This window comes from Xyrauchen texanus, chromosome 40, assembly GCF_025860055.1.
Source record: "Xyrauchen texanus isolate HMW12.3.18 chromosome 40, RBS_HiC_50CHRs, whole genome shotgun sequence".
NCBI classification, from domain to species: domain Eukaryota; kingdom Metazoa; phylum Chordata; class Actinopteri; order Cypriniformes; family Catostomidae; genus Xyrauchen; species Xyrauchen texanus.
Genome location: NC_068315.1, coordinates 19,605,326 through 19,631,824, shown reverse-complemented (window position 1 = coordinate 19,631,824; position 26,499 = coordinate 19,605,326). Strand labels below are relative to the sequence as shown.

The 26,499-nt window shown below is 36.2% G+C and overlaps 1 protein-coding gene across 3 annotated transcripts in view; it reads right to left on the bottom strand.

Moving 5' to 3' along the window:
- Positions 1-26,499, bottom strand: part of LOC127633859 (sorting nexin-29-like) — a 133,071-nt gene that overhangs the window by 24,520 nt on the left and 82,052 nt on the right. For all 3 annotated transcript variants that reach the window (XM_052113212.1, XM_052113214.1, XM_052113213.1), the window contains one exon: positions 4,482-4,622. In XM_052113212.1, the coding sequence (XP_051969172.1) occupies positions 4,482-4,622 (141 nt within the window). The remainder of the gene's footprint in view (positions 1-4,481; positions 4,623-26,499) is intronic.

Genomic DNA, 26,499 nt, shown 5'->3' with positions numbered 1-26,499 from the left:
GTGAAATGTATTGCGGTCACGGATCCAATAATAATAAGCATGAATTAAAATAATAAGAGCGAATCAAAAAATTATAAATGCAGATAAAAAAAATATGCAGCCAATAACCTACAAACAAGGAAATCTTAAATAATGCTAATACTCTGCTAACTAAATTCAGCTGACTCGATACATGTGTTAACGGACTATGATAATGGCTTACTCCGACAACACAATGTTTCCTAGAGCTGGCAGAAAATACTCAAACCAAACACAAGCAGCGAATCTATTAACCACAAATAATATAATATTAAGCAGCAGCCATCGGCATTGCATTGGAGTGAGATCAGTTTTAAATGTCTAACGTGTTTAATTTTCATGATTAATGCATTTACCAATTTGACATTAGATTCTGACATTTTATTAAGCTCTGTGTAACAATCACTACTGAGGGGAACTCCCAAGGAAGGCGATCGCTAACAACAGGGCCAGCAATGTACAATCCCCAATCAACCCCAACCCCCCTTCGACATCGCCATAGGCCCTCAATTTGTACTCAAAAAATTGTTACATATTGTTTTGTTTTCTTTCCTAAGAAGGAAATACATGCACTTTGACAGGAAAATAAATATACACTGATCAGCCACAAAATTAAAACCACTGACAGGATGAGTGAATAACATTGATTATATCGTTACAATATCACCTGTCAAGGGGTGGGATATATTAGGCAGCAAGTGAAAAGTCAGTTCTTGAATTTCATGATATGGAAGCATCAGGGCTAAATTGTGATGGCTAGACGACTGGGTCAGAGCATCTCCAAAACGATAGGTCTTGTGGGGTGTTACTGGTATGCAATGGTTAGTACCTATCAAAAGTGGCCCAAGGAAGGACAACCAGTTAACCGGCGACAGGGTCATGGGCACCCAAGGCTCATTGATGCCATCTGGTCCGAACGCACAGAAGCGCTACTGTAGCACAAATTGCTGGTGGAGTCCATGCCTCGATGGGTCAGAGCTGTTTTGGCGGCACGAAGGGGACCTACACGATATTAGGCAGGTGATTTTAATGTAGTGACTTATTGGTGTAAATAGAGTCCAATTTCAGTACTTTCAAAATCTGCAAATAATCAAATTAACAATTAATCGCATAAAAAAAATTGACTGACAGCACTAGTATAAAACTAAATATATTAATAAAGGTAACATTTTTAATTAAGATGAAATGTATTTGTATTCTTCAGAAAGCAGAGTGATTCAGTAATAAAGTTAAACTTGATAAATGTTACCTTTTTTCCCACTTTTTTATTTTTGCTGTTTTCTGCTGACCCACTAGCACCTTGTTACGCCTCCCTTTGAAAACCCCTGTTCTAATTGACAATTTCTCAGCTCTTTTCCCACTCCTTGGTGTTATGTTAAGAACAAGACAGAAAAACAGGATGTAAGGTTACAAATAACTCGTTTTTGAAGCTGAGACCAACACCTCACTGCTGTTAGTGGAAAACTAATGTGCTCAGAACAGGTACAAAACATGCTGTCTTAACACCAGCCCTGGGGTTGATCAACTCTTTATTGGCTGTCCTTGAGGTGGGAGGCAGGCTGGCAGTGCCCGTCTGGGTCTCGGTAAATCAGGTCTGACTTTCACGCTCTAAAAAGTCTACCTTTGAAGGCCCTGGTGAAGAAAAGAAAAACCAAGGAGGAAAATAAAAGGACAAGCAAGTACCAGAGTCCTATCAGAGTGGCCCATCCTCATTAGTACATACAGAGCTGCCCTGCTGATGATGCTGATGGGCACAGGGGCAGAGGGCATGACCACATGACAATAGTACCAGAGTGAGAGCAATCTGGCCCTTCCACACACTGCTCAGCAGTTGAGATGATCTTGAAATAAGAAAGTGTCAGTCAAAATTTTATATCAAAATTGTGAAATCTTGTGGTGGAGTTCTGTCAGTCTGAAAACAGGAATTAAGATTTTAATGTATGATCTGAACGCTTGGTCCAGGAAGTGCTGAAGTAGCCATCATATTATTTTGAGAATAGTATATGAACAAATTGAAGGTCATCTTTAAAACAGCACCTTGTTCTTTTTTTTACTGAAAATCTACCTCTGTGAACCAACATTCAACCCACAATCAATTAAATTCCTTTCTTTTGATGGCACAAAGAATTCCGCTTTTACAAATCTGTGGGAATCTCTGCGAAGAACAAAATGGGGCCCTGTCCACAAGCAGTAACATCATGAATGCAAATGTGTAGTGGTGGGTGGCAGTGGCATTGATAGTAAGTGTTATTTTGGGCAATAAAGCCCTCCCTTTTACACTTTTCCTTGTATTTTGCCATTTTGTCCTCTGCTTAAATGCTTTCTACTCATCTTTCTGTACTTATGTTGTTTAAAAAGTTTAAATCTGGTGGTCTTCAAATTTGCCATTGTAAATCTGGATATGCAATGTTTTCTACTGACTTTGCATAAGAGTCAGACATTTCTAGCATATGATATATTGCTTTCCATTAGGGTTGCCACAGTGTAAAGTGTTACCAGTTTTACTCTGTACAAGGGACACCGGTGTGAAATTGTACACGGGTAAAAGGGGGAAACATTATGAATGGAAATTCCAATATCAATGCAATAGCTGAACAAATAGAATAGGTTTAAATTAAATTAATTTATATTTCAGTGATTATCATCATCATTATAATTATGTTTACATTAATAATTGTTTTTATATCTGAATTTGTATTAGTAATTTTCCATCTGTTCTCATAGATGACAGTAAATGGAAAGGTGGTTATATATTTAAAAAAAAAGTTTAAAAAAATAAAATATATTTATATATATATATTTATTTATTTATTTTCACCACTTCATTATTTGAATTGCTTTTTGTGCAAAAAAATATGCAAAATATTTAAAGCAAGAATATTCACAGGTCCCTCAGCCGATGTAATTGGATATTGTGTTTTTTTTGTTTTTTTAATACTGGATGTTTTTTTTTTTTGGCACCATTCTGAGTAAATTCAAGACACTGTTGTGTGTAAACACATGGGCTGGTTTGAGTATTTCTGTACTTGCTGATCTCCTGGGATTTTCACACATATCAGACTCTAGAATTTATTCAGAATGGTGCCAAAAACAAAAAACATCCAGTGAGTGTCAGTTCTGTGGATGGAAATGCCTTGTTGATGAGAGAGGACAACAGAGAGTGGCCAGACTGGTTCAAACAGACAAAGTCTACTGTAACTCAGATAACCACTCTGTACAATTGTGATGAGAAGAATATCATCTAGAATGCTATTCTTTGATGTGGGTTGGTGCTGTTTTGGCAGCACGAGGGGGACCTACACAATATTAGGCAGGTGGTTTTAATATTGTGGCTGATCAGTATATATATATATATATATATATACACACACACACACACACACACACAGTATATACAGTACAGTGCAAAAGTGTTATGTGCAAAAGGTACATAAGATGCTTCACAAAAACATTTGTCTTAAGATGGTCATTTATATCTTCAGCTTTAGTGTGTCAAAAGGAAATATACATTTTAGACTCCCAAACATTTATTTGGCAAATATAATATAATAGAAGAATAGGGAGCCCTGCAACAGATGGCATGGTCCCCGCAAAGCCCCCCCGCTGAATATTGAGACAGTCTGGGATTAAAAGAAGAGACAGAAGCAATTGAGACAGCCTAAATAGATATAAGAACTGTGGTGAATTCTCCAAGAAGCTTTTAACATCCTATCTGCCAACAACCAAGAGAAAATTGTGTCCAGGTGTACCTAGGAGAATTGGGGCTGTTTTAAAGGCAAAGGTGGTCACACCAAATATTGATTTAACTTTATGTTTAATGGACTTTATATGATGTAAATTGATATATGAAAACTATTTATGTCATTATTTTTGAGAAAAGTCACAATAATGTTGATTTTGTTTTTAAGCTGGCCCAATAGTCAGATTGTTAGCAACATATTGTTCAGGAGCAATAGAACTACTAGAAGCAAATTTTATGTTTTTTTTTATTATTAAACAATATTTAAGTAAAAAAATAAATAAAACATTAGCAAGAATAGATGTATTAAACCATTTCATGCCTTGACAGGCACAAATTCATAAACACATCATGTGAACCTGTGTCCTCCGGGCACTTCTGCCACTTATACAATGGCAACACAGAAGTCACCTGTTAAACGCATGGACGACCAAAAACTAAAACTAAAATAAATGAATGAATAAAATAAATAAATACTAATTAAATCAAAAAGCATTTTTAAACAGACTTCAATGCAGCATCTCAGGAATAACAATAGCAGAAAACAATGTATATTGCTTGAATGTGACATTTTTGACAAGATGTTGCTTTTTGTATAAGATTGTGCAATCAAAATGTATTCTGTTAGTATCCTAATAGTAAGGCGAGCCATGGCAACAGATGCATGAGGCATTAGCTGCAGAAACAGAACCCAGCCATTATGGAGAGAAACAGCTGTACATACCTTGTTGCCGATGGCTTTTTTAGGCGGGAAATTGAAGGTGTCGACCTGTGGGAATTGCAAGCGCAGGTAATTGTGCAGGGCCCTGAACTCAGCATAGCGCCGGTAAACATTCCACTCATTGTCTAGGATTCTTATGTACACCTGAAACAAGAAAAAGCATGAAATGTCACTGGTAGGAATTATGTTTATTAAAGTTGTTTTTGCTCTCATTAGACCCTCTTTTATTTGCATGTGATATATCTGAGGTACTACCAGGTTGCTATAGTGCCACAGTCAGACAGAAACAAGGGACTGTGGAAAAGTGCATTACAGGGACACTTACACATAGAGGAGGGATGCTATTTTCATGCATCACTTTCTCCATCAAGCCCTAGAACAGGACAGAGGAGCCCAGCTCAAATTTACCAAGCAAGACCTCTGATCACAGAGAAGCGACACACTTAGTGTCTTGAACAGGCAGCATTGAGTTCACTGGGAGGCAGAGCAGTGTGTGTGTGTGTGTGTGTGTGTGTGTGTGTGTCTGGGTTTTGTAACAGGATCTCATGAGAGGTTAGACTCTGACAGCATGCTATTACCTGTGAGACCAGGCTGACAGTGTAAAACTCAGGCTGTTCTGAGACTTGTGTCAGATCATGTGCAATTACCATCTGAAAATATAAGCATGCAAACTTGAACTGGTGCCAAAATAACTCATACAGACTTGAAAAGTTTTTCCTTTCACTATTATTTGCAGTTGGGTTATCATGATAGTACAATTTCAGTAGACAAAACCAATTTTTTAATACCAAAGCAAAAACTTATATGCTATTGAAAACACTGCTTTATTAAAAGCTAAATATCACTATAAATATGAACAAATGAACACAATGGCAAGTAGCCATCAAATGTTTCTAATTTAATTAAACGTTGCATTTTAATATTCAATTAAATAATCAAATCAAGTAAATAATAATTTTGAATAATATTATACTCAATAATAATATTATGAAAATAGAAATGAATCAAGAACAATGAGCAGTTTTCTCTTAATCTTGTGAATATTGTTGTTTTATTTAACTAATCAATAAAACTGATCATTTTAAACCTTTTTTTAAATAGGATTATTTATATAATTATAAATAAATTGGAAAAATAAACCATATTTTTAACCTAATATTCAACCTATATTTTAAAGAGTAAAGCATACAAATATTATGTTTTTTACTAAATACATTATTATAAAAATACAGGAAATAAAAATTATTGAAATGTAATCCTTAGTTGCAGCCCTATTGTTTAGTATTAATGACATACTAGACAGCGGATGGTCTATTAGGGGCTGTTCACTGAAAGTGTTTTTGCATCCATCTGCATACAACAACACAATATTGACTAAAGCAAAAATATATATGCTATTTAAAACCCAACTAGGTTAAAAATTAATATAAATAAACACTTTTATTTATTTTTTTTACGGTCTATAAGGGGCCATTCACATGAACATGTTTTACATGCATCTGCATTGTTTTTTAATTGTTTTTCCAAGTCTGAATGGCCCCTTAGGTTGCATTTACACTGCAAGTATTAATGCATACAGTAGATATAATAATATCACAAAGCCATACCATACTGTGACATTATATTAACTTAAATTACATAAATAATTTCAAGGCACACAATTTTGACTGAGAACTGCATTTGACTGCTAACATGTGTAGCTGAATTATAACTGCAAGGCACAAGTGCTCTTAACAGAGCACAAGCACATAGAGTACACACTGCGTTTGAAGGCAGCCGCCTATCAGTAAGTTGTACCTGTTGTTACGGCCCCTTTTGGGCCTTTTTGGTTTTCTTCTGTGTTTATTCTGTGTTGCAGACTGACCTTTTTCACAGACTGTGATGACGCGTTTCTACCTTATTTAGCATCGTAAATCTAGCTAACTTTTTTCTATGATTGTTTTTTTTTTTTTATTATTGAATGTAAATATATAACATTATGCTTAGTGTTATATTACTCTGGAATTAGTTTTAAAAAAGGATTATCACAGCTGCGAGCAGGTTTCTATTACAGCTGCTGAGAGATTGACAGTAAATTTGGCATCTTCTCCTAATTAACTTAATCTTTATCCACCGCTCTCTATTTCTTCCTCTTCTGTAAAGTCATTCAAATGTAACAGTGGATTTTTTCTTTTGGTTTTTGAGCAAATGGGTAAGTGAAAATAATATTTGCTGTGATCTCCCAATCACTCTCATTCACCGCTGTCGAAGTTTAACCTGCAAATGTTTACTTCCACATTCCGAAACCCGGAGTGTGAAAAAGGTCAACTGGCGGAGAGTGGTGTCGTTTGGCTTGTCAGTGTTGATGGGATGCACCTGTGCCGGTGATCACTGCATGGAATTTAAGCGGCTCTTTCCCAGTCCTCCTCACCTCTTCCCCATTTAGACTTTTGGTTCTTTGGTTTTTTAAACTTTTAATTTCATGTAAATATTCTTCTTTAATTAACTACTTTTCTTTGAGGGAGATATCCATCATGTAGTCTCTCTCAGTTTACGAGCTGGCCGTGACACCTGTTGACATGCCTAGTTCCCAAAGAGAAACTCCACAGTGTAATGTGAATTTCTTGAATGAGAAGTGTGCTTGTGTATAAGTGTTCAAAGAGGCTGATGAAAACATCTCTTAGATCTATGATCAAGATCATTAACTAAATGACACATGTAGCTCTTTCCCAAAATGCACTGGGAGAACAGATATGCGGAAACAGGATTGCCTGTATAAATCCCACATAATCAGAAATTTTAGATGTGAAAATCCCACCAACAATGAGAATGGTGTTGATCACTGATCAATGTGCCTGTTTTGGCATTAGTAAGATGAGAGGGATCAGAATACCAAATAAGGCTTAGTCACAACCAGCAAGCTATTACAGTTTTACTCATAACCATTATCTTGAACAGCTTGAATGCGATTTAAGTTCAGCCAGGATTGGTGCTTTCATGAACATTGGATATTGATGCTTTAAAAAGTTTAATTATATTCTCTACACAAATAAGCTTGATAGCAGCTGCTTTATGCAAATCTTATTTATTATTAAACCTTGATCAATCATTGATATTTTAAAGAAGAATCAGATATTTTAAAGAAGCCACCACAACCATATTCAGACACAGAAAATAATGAACATACACACTAAACAAAAGACATGAGACAGGTTTTATGGATTTAACTAAAGGAAATCAAAATGACAAACTGACGGTTAATTAAAGCTATCATAATCCTATAGAGACGGTCACATTAGCATACATATTTATGGCAACAAATCATCCTATAAAGAGCAATCACTTCCCCCTCAATAATCGCAAATTAATTCTACGGAAAGTGTTTGAGGAAATGCAGCTTTCACTGTGCCAGTGAAAACCAACTCTTTATTGAAAAAATAAAATCATCCTCAAATAATATAAAAGCTCATGGCAACATGACATGAAATTTTGGAACTAGCCCAGTCAAGCAAAACAACCAAGCAACAACCTCAAAAAAAGTGGCAAGTGTTGAAGAACTCTTGCAAATTTAACCTGTAGTTTATTTTTAAAATCTTATCCAACTATTACTAGATTTTACATTTCTTGATGAAAATGTAGGTGGTGCTTAACCATGCTAAATTAGTCATCACACTGCTGAATGGTTGCTAACTGGCAAGTCAAAAGAACCCATTCCCAAATGTCTATGATGTTCTGGTCACTAGGCATGGCTTGAGCCCCTCCTTAAAGGGGTCATGAAATTATATATATTTTTTTTATAATTGTATTATCTTTCCTGAGATCACTTGATAAAGTCAATAAAGTTTTGCACAAAAACTGTCATAGTTTAGTAATAAATGATTATTTTCCACCCTAAAAAAGTGGTTATCGAGTAACTTTCTCCAGTTAAACAATGATAAGACTGAAATGATTATTTTTGGTTCTGCTGAATCTAGAAGCGCTCTTGCTAACAAGCTTGGCCAACACTTCCACCATGTTAATTCGCATGTGAGGAATCTTGGTGTCATTATAGATTCTGACTTGGGCTTAGTCCGACAAATAAATTCAGTAGTGAAAAATAGTTTTTATCAGTTACGAATGATTTCTAATTTTAAATCAGTTTTATCTTTTCAAGACCTGGAGACTGTTATTCATGCTTTTATCACCTCTCGATTGGATTATTGTAATTCTCTTTATGTTGGTCTTCCTCAATCCTCTCTTTTCCGTCTTCAACTGGTTCAAAATGCTGCAGCCAGATTTTTGACATCATCTAAAAAAAGGGATCATATTACATCAATCCTAGCCTCGCTGCACTGGCTTCCTGTTTATTTTAGGATTCAATTTAAAATACTGTTGTTTGTTTTTAAGGCTCTTAATAACCAGGCCCTGTCATATATTAGGGATTTAATACAGCCATACTTACCAACTAGGTCTTTAAGATCTGAAGACAAAATGTTATTGCATATTCCTCGGTCACGTTGTATACGCAAGGGTGATAGAGCATTTGCAGTTGCTGCCCCTAGGCTATGGAATCAGCTACCACTTGACATTAGACAAGCTTCATCACTGTCTACTTTTAAAAGTAGGCTTAAAACGCATTTTTATTCTCGAGCGTTTTGCAGTATTAAATGAGATTGTCTTTTTATTTTATTTTTATTTTTTATGACGTGTTTGTTTTATGAATGTATTGTATATTCATATGTACTTGGTGCGTTTGTTTATTTTAATGTATTGTATATTCATCTGTACAGCACTTCGGTCAGCTTTGCTGTGTTTGAGTGTGCTTTAGAAATAAATTTTACTTACTTTACTTACTTACACCCTGTCACTGGCCCTCTGTCTGAAACACTCAGATTTAGCCTCAGCATCTCCTTTTAACTTCAATGTAAATGCTCACTGCGCTGACTGGCTAAAATTGTGCAGCTCCTCAAATTCAGCCATATTTGAAACTCAGTCAGAAGAGAATAAACGAGCAAACAAACAAAATTTCATGCTTTATATATAATGCACATCCAATACATTGCATCAAAATATTTTAAACTGTTCACTCAATTACAATCAGCACCGTAACGATCAAACAGTCATGACATTTGAATTATTCATGAATTAAACGGTTTACTCATGATTTTGCTGTCAAGTTAACTGCCTCATTCTTCAATAACATTTCCTTTGCAAAGCTTGAATAATTTTATGACTGGTTCACATGCAGTCCTCGCTGATATTAGCCACACAAACAGTCCATAGCACGGTGAAACATGACGCACACATATAGATTCACTGAGGTGCAGATCAGCAGAAATGCATCCAAACGGTCAAAGACATCCAGCTAGTTCTTGTTTACATACAACAGCAATTAAAAATAGTACAAATGGGTGCAAGATGCAGAGCAGCTAAATGAAGCCCAGCCGAGTCTCCTTTTCTGAGTTGTAACTGACACTGCGTCTTTAAAAAGCAGTGCAATAAACATGACAACGTTCAAAGACGTACGTGTAATGCATGTTATATGCACAAAAAAAACTTTGAAAAAGTCTAGATGGGTCCTCATTTGGTGTACAAGAATAGTTGGAAACACTAAGCATGTCTTGCTCCATTTATGTTAACGATATGAACTGAGCGCCTGTGAGCAGGGCCAAAGGTGCGATGACACACGTTGTGGGGCATGTAAATACAATTGAGCAATGTCTTGTGGTGTCACGAACACACAGTTTTGAAAATGAGACATTTCAATAGAGTGAGAACTGGGGCTGGGTGATAAAACAATCTCGATATTTATCGGAATAAAAAAAACATGATATTGATGATAAACTTTTGAGTATTTTTCAATATTTAGCTTACAGCATGTTTACACCAATCTGCCACAACATTAAAACCACCTGCCTAATATTGTGTAGGTCCCCCTCGTGCCACCAAAACAGTGCCAACCAGTGATATTTTTCTCACCACAATTATACAGAGCGGTTATCTGAGTTACCGTAGACTTTGTCATTTCGAACCAGTCTGGCCATTCTCTGTTGACCTCTCTCATCCACATAACTGTATGCACTGCACTGCTGCCACACGATTGGCTGATTAGATAATCGCATGGATGATTGTTGATGCCAGATGGGCTGGTTTGAATATTTCTGTACCAGCTGATCTCCTGGGATTTTCACGCACAACAGTCTTTAGAATTTACTCAGAATGGTGTCAAAAAACAGGACGATAATGCCTGGTTGATGAGAGAAGTCAACAGAGAATGGCCAGACTGGTTCAAACTAACAAAGTCTACGGTAACTCAGATTACCGCTCTGTATAATTGTGGTGAGAAGAGCATAATCTCAGAGAGCTGTTCTGCGATGTGGGTTGGCGCTGTTTCGCAGCACGAGGGGGACCTACACAATATTAAGCAGATAGTTTTAATGTTGTGGCTGATCAGTGTACATCTAGACGATCAGTTGTGTGTCGCTGAAAACGCAAGCAATTCGGCTTTCTCAGACTGAATGAAGTTGCTAACATTAGCTGCCTTGCTAGATAATGCTGCTGGTCACCATGGTCCTGGTCCGGACCCCGGGTTTATTCCATCCGGACCTCAAGACTTCATGATGACGGTTGTGCCCTTGCATCATCTCTAGTGAGCAGCGCAACAAAACAAAATAAATCTTATCTTTTTGCACTGTATTCTTGAAGATTTTTCTCTACCACTGAACATACCACATTTATGCCCTGTCCCGCTCAGTACACATTGTCTCTTTTCCCCGCATGCAAGTAGGTGCTGCAAAAGTTAACATGGTTCACAGTGCCTTTAGACCATGACATTTTTTCCTTCAAAATGTAGCTTTATTAATCAGCATGTTACAAGTCTATAATAATAAACAAATAGATTTCTGTTCTAATTTTGTGGAAATGTATTAGCTGTCATCATCTCTGGCATGGATGACAAGGAAGGACAATAAAATTACTAGTTGGTAGCCTAGTCTTGCTCACATAATTAAAATATAAAAACGGTCCATTCAGACTTTTACATTTTAAAAATTTTCTCTCAAAGGGATCCCCTCAACCTCCATACAGTATAATTCCTCAGTCACAAGGGTTTCTATGCCCCCATATTTGGGTATATGTAAGTACAGAAATGTAAAAATATATCATTTGAATATAAACATATTCAAACAAATACTGGACTGCTGTAATTATGCTTTTAACATTCATATCCAACTGCACTCGATTGATAAACTCTATAAAATATTATAATATTTTGGCAGAAGCCCACTGCTGTCTCTGGGCCCCCAATGCAATTTTGTAGAGACTATTTTGACAGTTTAGGATTATATATTTTTTTCTTCTTCTGCCAACATGGAAATGTAAATAATTTGCAAATGTGAATGTATATTGTGATAAATATCGATATCGAACAATATGTAAAAGAAAATTGTGATAATATTTTTGGCCATATCGTCCAGCCCTAGTGGGAAATATAAAACTCTTTTTAGACTGGGGAGGAAGTTTTAAGTTCTGAAATTACAGTATGTTTTTATATTAGAGTTAACTCTCATATGTCTAAATATCAAGGAAAATTTGATTTTAGAAAATCTGAATATCACAAAAACAATCTGCGAATAAAACAGAGTTTCTATTCTATGCATTTCAGAGAAAAAAAGTCGTCACTTTTGGGGGAATTGGTTAAAGCCACTGTGGCTCTTTTATATGTAATAAATTACTTTAGAGCGTGCAATCAAATGCTCTGATAAACATCATGTTTGCTAGTGTTCAAGGGCAGTTGGCTTATTTCTGGGAGCAAAAGTGTGTCAGACTGTAGCCAATCATGTTGATGAAAGGCTTTGTCAATATCCAGAGAAACATTTGAGATGCTATGTGATGACATTGATGATATTCTCTGAGCAAACTATGTATTCACATGCCTTGTTGAGGCAGTCGCATGACTTTTTTGATGCGCATATATCTATATTCTTATATAAATTCTATAGGGATATATTCAATTAATGTGTTTCTATCGTAATTTATGAGCATGTCTTGTTAACGAATAATAATTTAAAAAAACGTATTATCCTTAAGCAAGCGTATATGTTTGTGCATTTCGGAAATTTAATTTACATCTTTCCATACCCCATTTTTCATATGGTATCCCAAAATTCACATAAAAATATGTGGATGGAAACCCAGCTTATGAAATTCTGATCTCTAGATATGGCTCAGGACGTTGCTTGTAAGTCTTGTACAAATATATCACTTGTTTTCTTGTCTGCCAAGCCAATAAAAAAAATCTTGATTCGGATTAAAAAAAAAGTCTGATCTTTAAGTCTGATTGCTTAGAAATATAATAGCATATCTCTCCTCAAGACGTACAATTTGAGGTATCCTCCATGTCCATAGTACACACCAGTGCTGGGCGAGTTATGTGCCAGTTTAATAAAAAAATAAAAATAAAACAATCAAGATATTTGGTATACATTTGGTGTGCTTGGTATATTTGTCCTTTATCTTTCAGTTTGCCTTTTACTTAACTTAAATAAATAGCAAGAAAAGGAAAAAAAATATGACAAGCATAATCTGGTTTAATTAATATAGTACTGTAATAGCCGTGTGGATGATTTATAACAACTTGTGAGTGTCACTGGTACACATTAAGTCATGGGTCTATCTATATGAGCATTACTGTAATATGAAATATAAGTGCGTTTGACTTCTGTACCTTTTCAGACTTGCATTTGTTCCACTATGGACAATATAAAGAAAAAGCCATTCATCTTTTTTGAGAAACAATGATAGGAGAAACAAAAGAGCAGCCAGTGTATGATTCATACAAAAAGCAAATGTCAGCCTGGGGGAGGATGCTAATATTTTGCCCAGCTATAATGGCATTTACAATCTCATTATATCCATATTGAGAGAGGAAGTGTTCCTTACAGAGATACCACGAGATGCAGAGAAACTACATTTTGCAGAGATTTACTACTCTCACACACATACACATGCAGAACACCTGCTGTTTTTTTTTTCAGCACAGAAACCTTCCACTATATTTGTCAGTGTTATAGCTGCCTGCAGATGAAATGCAGGGCATTAATGTCAGTTTGGCAGCATGTCTAATTGGAGGTGCACAGCTGTGGTTTGACCCTGTCCATTTCCTGTGAAATCACATTAGGGAGGCCTCCTCTTCATCTCACAGAGGGAACGGCAGACTCTTTATAACTATAGAGACTCAACGCATGCTCTCTTCCGAGCTGTTCAGCTTAACTACCGCTATCAGTAAAGAAATCACTGTCTGCCAGAGTGCCGAGGTCTCTTCCCGCTGAGAGCACCCTGGAGAGATTTGCCGATCAGTCAATCCTAGAATTATGTGCATTATTCCAATTTGCCCATTAAGGGATATTTTGTATCCATGTGCAAAAATGGAAATAAACAGACACCCACAGAGTTAATTTCCCTCATTCACGTCAACAAGCTTCAATCTTGCTGTCTCTGATCATCCTCAAACTGGACTCTGGCCACAACTTATTGATATTTCTGAAATGAAATCTGATATTCTGACTATTATAAATGGACCAAGTTATGATACTGGAAGTTGCATTTCTTCAAGGGATAGTTCACCAAAAATTTTAATTCTCTCATAATTTACTCACCCTCATGCCATCATGTTTGTGTATGACTTTCTTCTGCAGAACACAAACAAAGATTTTTAGAAGAATATCTAGATTTTTTATTTAGAAGAACTCCATACAATATAATGGTCCATACAATGCAAGTGAATGGTGACCAATAAGCACAAAGGCAGCATAAAAGTAATATGACTCCAGTGGTTAAATCCATACCTTCTTAAGTGATATAATAGGTGTGGGTGAGAAACAGATCAATATTTAAGTAATTTTTATATTTTATATCTACACTTTCAATTCAACATTCTTCATTCACTCTTTTCACTGAGAAAAGTAAGTAAAACTTTATTTACACAAAATATTGTGGCACCTTTTCCAACAGAGTTTACAAAATGTTTGACAGACGACATCTACAGTATATGTACATAAATATTCACATACATACATACGCAAAGAGATACAATAAAATAAATACATAGATTAAAACTAAAATATAAAGAAATGGAACTTAATAAAATAATAAAGAGTCTAATTCACACTAAGTAAGGAGAGAAGAGAATTACATTTCCTTTAGGAGTTTGCTCGAATTTCTAACCCTGAAAAAGAGCAATAATAATAGTAATGCTTGCCTTACAAAGCACCCCTAACTAATCTGACTGCCATCTAATTGTTACTGGCTGATTCTGTATATACAAAATGGATTAGGTTACACTACATGGTGTATCTTAATTACCTACATACAGTATCTTCTAAACTACTTCTACATATCTCATTCTCTAGGAAAAATCTAATTATACAGTCTTGAGTACTGACTCTGAAAAAAACAGTCATCATAGTTCACAACTTTACAATTTGACACCCCGCCCTAAGTTCACTTCTCAAGTTCTACCAAAACAAAACCTTTGCCAAATCCATTTGGAAGATTGCCGTGCCACAGTCATTGTGTAAAAGAGTGACAGAGCTAGAGAGAGAAGTAAAGAGAGAGGAAGGAAAGGAGGAGAGGGAGCAATAAAGAAGAAAGAGAAGAGAGTATTTCATTAGAAACATTCAGCTACAACATCTGTCACCTGAGTGCAGAGCAGAGCAGGTGTGTGTCATGTTCAAAGGATAATCATTATCCTTCCAGATGACATTCAACCCCTATGCTAACTTCTAGCTTTTAACAAATCTGAAAATGCACAACCACATTTATAGGAAAGCTCCATTTTTAACAAAACTATATGAAAAGTCTCTCCCGAAATTGTGATGGTTTACGTTGTAATAACCATAGCAATGATTTGCTGTCTTATGGCTGTAAACAAGGAAAATGGATAGCAACAGTTTAACTAGCTTGGCATCTGCTATTTTTATAAAGTGATATTAGCGACCAGAAATATCTTACAGTCCTTCCGATTTTTTTACATTTACATTTATGACTTTATCCAAAGTGAGTAGAGCGCATTCTAGCTATAGACCATTTCAAGGACTGTTTGTCGGTTTAAGGAAGTGATGTCTTTTTCACTTGAACAACTAGTTGTCAAACTCATTGAAAACAACAGCGGGAGGCGCTTCATTCATAGTGACTTTAACACTATTAACTTTACTTACGTTAATACGATTGTAATAGAATGTCATTATTAAAATTTGGACCACGCTGTTCGGTGGCTGGATGCTCCCTGGATGCCTGGAACTAATTGAAATGAAAGTCTTGATATCTCTGAAAAAACTACCACAAATTGACTCATGAACTACAGCAATAAAGCAAGACTGCTGGATATGTGTTGTACTAACAACTGTAACACACATCTTACAGTATACCTGGTAGGTGAACAACATTTTTGCCAACTAATAGTAAGTTTGACAGGTAGAGTTTAGCTGGCTAGTTAAGTCAGAGTATTCCTTCATGGGCTCTAAAATGAGAAGATCACTCCCATTATAATGAATGTAGCTGTACAATTAATCTACATTTACATTGTCATTTAGCATGGTTTTATCCAAAGCGAATTACAAATGAGGCAGCCATTTGTAACAAAAAATTCAACAACATCTGCAGTATCACACTGCCAAGATCTCAGAGTAGCTGGAGTAGTATAAAAGCTAACGCAGAAGAAAGAGAAGCACAAGGAAAGTTATAAACTTACTGACACATCAGTTCTGAGCATCAGCTGGATCTTGAAGCAGTGGAAGGAGGACACCTGGTCCGATGAGTCCCATTTATTTTACATAAAGGTTAGACCTACTGCACAAATTGATTGCAAGCAAGTAAATGTAGTTGGTTATGCAATTAAAATGTATCACCTTACAAGTCATGCACTGTGGTAAATGTGTTTAGATCTCATGAGATACCATTGCGTGAGAAACAAGGTGAAAATTGTGTTTTTGCTCTTTTACTGTACATTTGAGTGAAAGAGAATCAAAGTCATGTTGTGCACCTCTAGTGTTATTTCTCCAGAAAACTGCCAAAGTACAAGACACAAAAATGTAGGTATACTAACGTGCCTGAGATCAAATTTAATTTAATTGAACAAAATTGCAGCTACAAATAATGATAGCTAAAGCTGCTAAAATAACAGAATAAAAAAAGAATCAAAAAGACAAAAATAATTCCCCCATGCAGTTGGTAAGCAACACTCAGCCTGACTTTTTTGTCCAACAAGCATCGATCTCATTTGCTGTGAGACTTGAGGCTTGATGCCCTCTTAAGTTTTAGCCACCGTGGGTCGAGTCAAACAGTGCAGAGAGCCAGTGTGGGTGTGAAGGAGAGATGCAAGCAGGGGTGAAAAGACAGCGGCAGATGGGCCCATAAATATTGTTAGTCTGGGTTTGTGCAAGCACATGGCAGCACGTGTGGAGGGCAATTAGTGCTTGGGCTCCACTAAGATGCTATTAGAGGTGTGACTGCAGCTGAATTTAGAGGGAGATGTGAAAGGCCTCAATAGGAAAAATAACTGTTGGGAGAGAAGTGAAATATGGAACAGGCTGAACATTTTACCGTGTCAAAGATCTGGTCCAGCATTGAGCAAACCTAGATTCATCAGTAACCTATTGAAGAAATGTAGACAGACCATTTCACCTGTAGTATAGCTTTTTATATTTACCCAAATTAGTTAGCTCCTTATTCTCTATTATGTGTCTCATATAGATCTCTCTCAATTTCCAAAGCCCCATCCAGTTTATAGGCAATTTTTCAATCTGCAATTAGGACTAGTTTGGGTTCAGGCCCACCGCATAACTATTAAACTGTTCTCCAGCACAGACAAAATCAATTTAGATTCTGGTCCATTTAACTTTGGCTTAATTGCCTCTTAAATCCCCAATTCTACAGGGTGTTAAAGGTCTGATGGACATTGCTTGGACCCATTGACTTGCTTTACTTGAGTAGTAAATACTTCAAGGATTTATACAATACCATTTATAGCATTGAAGATACATTCAACATTCATGGCATTCAAGGCATGTCACTTCAAGCACAGAAATGAAAAGCGTAACTTTGTTTCTGTAATAGTTTCTCCTATTCCATCTTAAAGGAATATTATAAGTTCACAACAAGTTCTAAAGCATTTGAGGACTAATGTTGATTTTCAAAATATTTATTTCGACTGATCCGGTACAAGAAAGAAGTCTGGTTGTGGCATCTCCAAGGAGGAGGGAGCTTGAAGAAACTGAGGGCCAGCCATCTTTTCTCCTTAGCCATTTATGATAAAGTTATTGCATCTACCCAGACTTCAGTAAGGTTCTGGCCCCGGTGAGCACCAGCGGTCTCCTCCATATGAATTAGTCATGAGTTCAAGCTCCACAGCCACCATAATGAGGATGAGTAGGAGATCAGTTCTGGTGTGTAACGAGCACCATTCGAAAAGGTTAAACACACTAGCTCACACCTTTTTCTATCCCGAAGGGTGAACCTAATAATCAACTATTCAAACAAGAGCAAATACCAAGGCCAAGAATTACCTGCCATAACCCAATACAAATTCCAGGAAACCCCTCTGTATGATTGATTTATTGTTTTATAATACAAACAAGAAAGATTCCATTTCTTCTGAGAATGGTTGGATGCTGATCAATCTTTTCATAATGTCTTCGGAACTGGATTACGATGTCTTACAAGATGATACGAGCAAGAAAAACGTGCAATGATTGAACAATCCATTAATCAGAATGTGCCTTCACAGCCAGATTTCAATCAAATGGAGTGGCACAGAAGCCGCCAGGCATTTTTTAAACATAGCACTTTGTAATTAATAACGGCCTGGCAATGATACTCATTATAATCATAATCACCGGCTTCACAATCCTGATCATCATTACACTATAATCAGTGTAATATTCTTCAAAATACATATGCAGGGTTTGGCTTTGCGCACTGCATCATGCTCATGCATGCAGTATCCGTCATTTGCCTTTTTGTGTACTAAGCCAAGCAAAATTCAGTTTAAATAAGACGCTTTTAATGGGCAGGCGACTGGAGGCTATGATACTGATATTGCAGGCTTCATTACATCCTCCAGGATCCTCTCAGGGGAGACAATGACATAAATTATGGAGATGTCCACATTCATACAGATTTTTACTAATTTAATTGAAGTCACTTCATATGTGCATTTTCAATGATATCACTACAGAAGTCATTAAGGACAAACTTACATAATATTTATGTTCAGTATCCATGATAGAGCATCATATTTTTGCTCTCTCATCCTCTTCCTCAACCCAACAGCAAAGAGATGTGTGTTTCCTTTTATAAGATAATTTGGTTGCCATCTTATCCTATTCATTAGCTATAGAGAATATTCCGAATTTAAATATATATGGTGAAGTAAAGAAAAAAAAGAGTTATCAATACACATTAGCTCATAAAAATAAGAAATTTGCAGAGTTAGAAGGCACAGGGCTCAGCTGGTTTTGCTGATCAAAGGGAATAACTCATTACTCTGAATTCTGATGGAGAAGTTTAGTGCTTGTATATATTCACTTCAGAATGCTAAGAGCAAGCCCTTAGTACTGGAAGAGGAATCAGTACAGCAGCACCAGGGAAAGCCAGGCTGCCTCTACTGTCACTTCACATCCTCGCTCCTAAAAGGAACAGTTCACCAAAAAAATTAACTTTGTCATAATTTACTCACCCTCAAGTCTGAATTTTCAATACAATGCCAGTGGATAGTACCTCACTTAAACCTTAAAAAAGGAACCAAAATTATCCTAAAAGGGATCCATGCGATTTGTACTATATTTTCCAAGTCTTTTGAAGGCATATCATTAGGGCTAAAACGATTAGTCAACGTTATTGATAACAAAAAATTGTAGACAAAATATTTTGTTTTTGAAGTCGTTTGATCTCATTTATCGTAACATGAGATCATATGAAACTGTAATCGTGGTGCATGAGACACGCACTGACTGAGGAGAGCAAGAATTATACAGCTCACAGTCCAGCTGTACTCTAAACTTTCCAAACTGCTTCAGGAGATGTAGACGGCAAAGCATGAGGGAATAATACACAAATACAAAATAAGTAAATACAGAAGGACTCTCATTGTGGAATAAGCAAAAATTGCATTCTGAGCATCTTTAAGTCTTTAATGCAGTTATACTGAATGCGTTATAGCTTTATCAAAGTTCAAATAATACAGAGGCAGATCATGTAAATAACTACAAACTCCGAAACTGGCATTTCTCTGTGTGGTCAGCACCTCTTCTACGAGTTGCTTAAATGTCCCGATCTAAGGGGAAGAGATTGAAACTGCATCCTGAGGCGGCACACTGAAGCAGGGACGTTCGTCCCTCGAGCGCACACGCTTAATGCAACTAGATTATAACATGATGTCTTGTGACTTATTGAATCATAATATATGTCACTGTGCATTGAATAATATATGTCGCTGTGCATTTCTTATTGTGAAGAAAATTGGCAATACGCAGCTTTATTAATAAGAGAGAGTTTGTTTTTTTGTGAGTTAAATATGGATTGAAGTGAACAGGAAGGTGAGAAAGGGTAGTCTTCGCCCCATTATACACTACAAAAAAATATGTTTTTGATTTGTTTTTGTTTTGGCTTGTTTTCCAATATAAATATATAAAACTCCTTTAAAACAATGTAAATTTACTTTAGCAGCTATACAGCAGAATACAATCCTTTACAAAAAGATGCATTCACCTGAGAAGCAGGTCATGCATTATCATTATTTATTATTAAATATAAAATATTTAAACTTGCTTTTAGAGAACAGATCTTGAATATACCAAGTGAACAAAATACAAATATATATTTAAGATACATCCTCTTAAAGCAATTCTAAATAAATGATTTGTTCCCTCTCAAGTAAATGTATCTTGTTTTAAGGATTTTTAGACAATTTCTAATGGAAAACCAGACAAAAACACTTGATAACAATAGGTATAGATATATTTTTTAATAGATTTTTTTTTTTCCTGAATTAAACTAAATAATAATAAGAAAATCCTTTAATTCAGTGAATAGGGGCATTTTTAAAAGATGATTTTATTCTACTTATTGTTTGCAAGCACATTTTAATACAACCAGTCAGTAAAGAGCTAATGATTAATCGATGAAATAATCACCCGAATAGTTGAATAATTATTCTAATAATCGTTAGATTCAGCCCTAAATATCATGAGCACTATGAGAGAAGCTCGTTCACAGTGGCACGTGTTAATGCTACATTTTTAGCACAAAATAATGCAAGTTCTAAACAATGTATAGTAACGAAGTACAAATATAAAAAAACTGTAATTGAGTATAAATATTTCTTTGGACTTTTACTTTCACGTCACAATATTTTGAAGAGAAAATGTAGACTTTTACTCCAATAAATTTCTCCAGACCCTTTCATTACTTTTGCAACTGAACACCGCAAAAAAATAACAGCTGTATGTGCAAAAATGCATGCAGACCAGCGATAGTGATGAGTGATTCGTTGAAAGAATCATTTGAGTCAAATCCTTTAAATTTGATTCCTTTGAACTGAACAAAAAGATTAAAAAGCAGTCTGAATGATTCATTATAGGAATCTGAATCAAAATGACAAGCGAAGCGTGCCATATTACGTGTTCCGTCGTCTGTCTTCACTGGGGAAGACAAGAAACTGCTCATGTGAGTAAATGTTTTTTTTTTTTTGACTAATTAATTTGATACGTTTAGGCTTAAACAATATGAAAGCTGTTAAATAACGAAGTTATGTGCGATCAGCCTTTCCAGGAGACCGGTTCATATAAAAGTCAATCACATGCATTTACATTTTACATTTAAACAAGGTATGATGTATATGAATAATTACTGAACGTGCCATTAAAGGGATAGTTAGTGTAAAAATGAAACTCTCATAATTTTCTCACACTCATTCGATCCAAGATATGTATGACTTCATTTTTTTTTCTGCAGAGCACAAACAAAAAGATTTTCAGAAGAATATCACTGTTATGTAGGTTAATTCAATGTAAGTGAATAGTGGCCAGACCGTTAAAGCTCCAAAAGCACATACATGCAGCCTAAGAGTAATCCATAAGACTTCAGTGGTCATCAATGTCTTCTGGACGGATTCAATTGGTTTTGAGTGAGAATAGACCAAAATATAACTCCTTTTTCAACTATACATTTTGACATCAGCAGTCTTCTTGACGATCAGGATCTCAAGGGCTCTGTACATTCGTCAAGCTCTAGAAAGTGAAATCGAGCTTGAAATCACAATTGTGCCTAAAGATTGCAATGGCAAGGTATATAGTGAAAATTTGTTACAGATTTGTTTGTTTTCACCCAAAACCAACTGAATCGCTTCAGAGGACATGGAGTTTACCTCTGTAGTATTATGGATAAGTTTATGCTCCCACTTGAAATGTCTGGCCACCATTCACCTGCATTGAATTGACCTATAGAAATATTCTTCTAAAAATCTTTGTATGTGTTCTGCAGATGAAAGAAAGTCATACACATTTGGGATGGCATGAGGGTGAGTAAATAAGTTCAAATAAGTTACTGTAAAGCAGTTCAATGGAAAGGAGGAGGCGAGAACCGGCTTGGCAACATAAATAATATTTTAATGATTAACTTAAACAAAAGACAAACACACACACACCAAGTGTGCACCGTCTGCAGTCGGCCTTTATCCCTCTCAGAGGCTTAATTAGCCTGATAAGGGACCGGGTGTGTATAATCACGACCCGGCCCCACCGTCAGCCCTGCCACAGTTACCGTGGATTTAATTAACTGTTCTGTAATTTATGCAATTTACTTGTAATTTTGACACTTAAGTCAATTTAATATCAGTTACTTTACTACTTCAACTTAAGTTGTTTTCTCATGAGCTACTTTAACTTTTACTTGAGTCAATTTCCATGATGGTTCCATAACTTTTACTCAAGTATGACAAATGGATACTTTATACAACACTGCGTCACAGCGCTCATGAACACAGACATCGAGATTTTGACATTTCATATAATTTCACACACAAAATGTATGCCTTTAAAAGATTTAGAATATGAAACATGAGTCACATGGACTATTTTAATGATACTGTTGTGTCTAAGTTTTAATATGAGCACACTCCAAAAAAATTTAATGTTTAGACATTTCAATTTCCTAACTAATAATTCCATCAAATTGAACCAAGTAATCTATCACTTTAAAATCAAAGAAGTTAATTTAGAAGTTAATTTTTATACATTTTATTTTGTTAAACATTGAACAATTAATTTTGATGGAATTTTGATATTAAATTTAAATGCATAAATAGTAAAAACAGGCTAAAAGTTGTATATTTTTGTGTATCCACTGCCATTCTAGTGAAAAGACCGGTCAAATTATTCATTAATACAAATTTTAAATCTTTTAAACAACCTCTTATGTGTTCCACATAAGAAAGAATGTCATACGGGTTTGGAACGACGTGAGGGTGAACAAATAATGACAGAATTTTCATTTTTGGGTGAACTACAGTATTTCTTTAATGTGTTCACTAGACTTATGAGCATTCAAAATTATTTATCCTGCAATGAATGATGTTATGTCATGCTCTAGGGCTTCTCTTTTAAATAAATGATCATTAAAAATAACAAATAATAATAAAAATGTCAAACCAAAATGTAAATATATACAATCCACTCCACTTTTCCACAATAATACAAACTATTTATGAAGTTATACTTCGTTATGAGCCAAAAGGTCAATTTATGACATTTAGATGCTCTATTGGTCAAAAATCATGTGTCCTGTATGTGAATTTGATTTAACCAAATTTTCATTCATGGCAGAGGACAAAATTTTTTGGCATAAGTTCACATTTCCACTTTACTGCATACGCTGTTATCTGTACTGTAATTTTGCAAGTGATGAACTCTGATATGTTTATTCAGACAGTATAGTCAATATCAGGTGTATCTATATCAGTTTCCATTGTAATGAGCGTCAACACAACACCAAGAGAAATAAAACAGTAGCTGTCAGTGAGGAAAGAAATGCTGGTAAAAATATCTTACGGGGTGCATAAGAAAACATACACTAAGTGACAGAGTCATTCTGCACATTTGTTTACTCTTTTCCTATTCACATATTTACTAGTAAATGTCACATGAATGTTGCATGACATTACATATATGTCCTGGTTTAAATCAGATTTCAAACCAAATATAGATGTGGTCTAGATTGGGTTTGTACACAACTGATTTTATGGTGATGTTTGCTGCCAGACTGAACAAAGAGTAAGAGGCATAAACACTGTTACTTTGTAGGGTGTATCAGAATTTGTAACATTGACCAGTCTATGATGTGCACAGAGGGATTGTGCATAATGTTGCAGTCACTTCTGATGTCTTTAAAGAAAGGAGAAAAGAATGAACAGGGGAAAGGTGTGTTCTGTAAGCTGCATGGCCACTGATAAGAGTTGCGATTGCTGCCTGGCACTATAAAAACCCTTTAATAAGATTGTGCTCATAAGCACAGCAACTCTGATTTAGAGGGGGCATATACAAAGGCAGAGTGGCACCATTAATACTTGAGAATGAGACTGTGGCTTACATATACAGTGGGTACGGAAAGTATTCAGACCCCCTTAAATTTTTCACTCTTTGTTATATTGCAGCCATTTGCTAAAATCATTTAAGTTCATTTTTTTTCCTCATTATTGTATACACAGCACCCCATATTGACAGAAAAACACAGAATTGTTGACATTTTTGCACATTTATTAAAAAAGAAAAACTGAAATATCACATGGTATCACAAGTATTCAGACCCTTTGCTGTGACACTCATATATTTAACTCAGGTGCTGTCCATTTCTTCTGATCATCCTTGAGATGGTTCTACACCTTCAATTGAGTCCAGCTGTGTTTGATTATACTGATTGGACTTGATTAGGAAAGCCACACACCTGTCTATATAAGACCTTACAGCTCACAGTGCATGTCAGAGCAAATGAGAATCATGAGGTCAAAGGAACTGCCTGAAGAGCTCAGAGACAGAACTGTGGCAAGGCACAGATCTGGCCAAGGTTGCAAAAAAATTTCTGCTGCCCTTAAGGTTCATAAGAGCACAGTGGCCTCCATAATCCTTAAATGGAAGACGTTTGGGACGACCAGAACCCTTCCTAGAGCTGGCCGTCCGGCCAAACTAAGCTATCGGGGGAGAAGAGCCTTGGTGTGAGAGGTAAAGAAGAACCCAAAGATCACTGTGGCTGAGCTCCAGAGATGCAGTCGGGAGATGGGAGAAAGTTGTAGTAAGTCAACCATCACTGCAGCCATCCACCAGTCAGGGCTTTATGGCAGAGTGGCCCGACGGAAGCCTCTCCTCAGTGCAAGACAAATGAAAGCCCGCATGGAGTTTGCTAAAAAACACCTGAAGGACTCCAAGATGGTGATAAATAAGATTCTCTGGTCTGATGAGACCAAGATAGAACTTTTTGGCCTTAATTCTAAGCGGTACGTGTGTAGAAAACCAGGCACTGCTCATCACCTGTCCAATAGTCTCAACAGTGAAGCATGGTGGTGGCAGCATCATGCTGTGGGGGTGTTTTTCAGCTGGAGGGACAGGACGACTGGTTGCAATCGAGGGAAAGATGAATGCGGCCAAGTACAGGGATATCCTGGACGAAAACCTTCTCCAGAGTGCTCTGGACCTCAGACTGGGCCGAAGGTTCACCTTCCAACAAGACAATGACCCTAAGCACACCGCTAAAATAACGAAGGAGTGGCTTCACAACAACTCCGTGACTGTTCTTGAGTGGCCCAGCCAGAGCCCTGACTTAAACCCAATTGAGCATCTCTGGAGAGACCTGAAAATGGCTGTCCACCAACGTTTACCATCCAACCTGACAGAACTGGAGAGGATCTGCAAGGAGGAATGGCAGAGGATACCGAAATCCAGATGTGAAAAACTTGTTGCATCTTTCCCAAAAAGACTCATGGCTGTATTAGATCAAAAGGGTGCTTCTACTAAATACTGAACAAAGGGTCTGAATACTTAGGACCATGTGATATTTCAGTTTTTCTTTTTTAATAAATGTGCAAAAATGTCAACAATTCTGTTTTTCTGTCAATATGGGGTGCTGTGTGTACAATAATGAGGAAAAAAAATGAACTTAAATGATTTTAGCAAATGGCTGCAATATAACAAAGAGTGAAAAATTTAAGGGGGTCTGAATACTTTCCGTACCCACTGTACATCAACAGGCACAGCGCCATACACAGAATAAAGGCCATTTCTGTGAGATATCACCAAGAACGCTTGCACTGAAGAAAAACGGCAGACAAACAATGCCCTGTAAAGCCACATTCTAACGTATATTTCTTTTCGTACAGTCATTACACTCTCTTTTTTAATAATGCTTTTCCTGCAAAATTGTGTAAGTGTGAATAGTTGTTTTAGGCAGCTGTTATATTTTTTCATTATGTGACATGAAACGGTGGAGGTAGAATTCTTCACAGCAAAACAAAGCCCTGGTAATATTAGTGAAGATCAATTATGTTCTTTCTATGGATTCCAACAGCACTCTGATTTATTTTATAGAGGGTAATTTTGAAGCACAGCGGAGAGGTAGAGACATGAAAGTGGGAAATGGAGTAGCTGCAATTTTGGGGGGTAGTGGTAATGTCCCATAATCTGCTGCTAGGAGATGGCTGGCACAAAGCTTCAGAATAAATTGATTCAGGAGCCACTAGCTCATAAAATGAAACATTTAGGAGTCAAATGACTTGTTTTTGGTTGCCAAATTACAGAATTGCTCAACTGACATTAGTCCACATTAACCTTTTTTTATTTTACTTCAGTTAATAGTACTGTACATCCATAAGAACGGAATATGCACTTCAGTTCATTGAGTTCATAGATTAATTTGTTGCCTTTTAAGCAACAGTAATCGCTGTAGACTGTGATTAAGGGACACGCAATTATGTCTTTTCTGTCAACACACAAATGTGTTCCCAAAGGTCTGTGCAAACCAT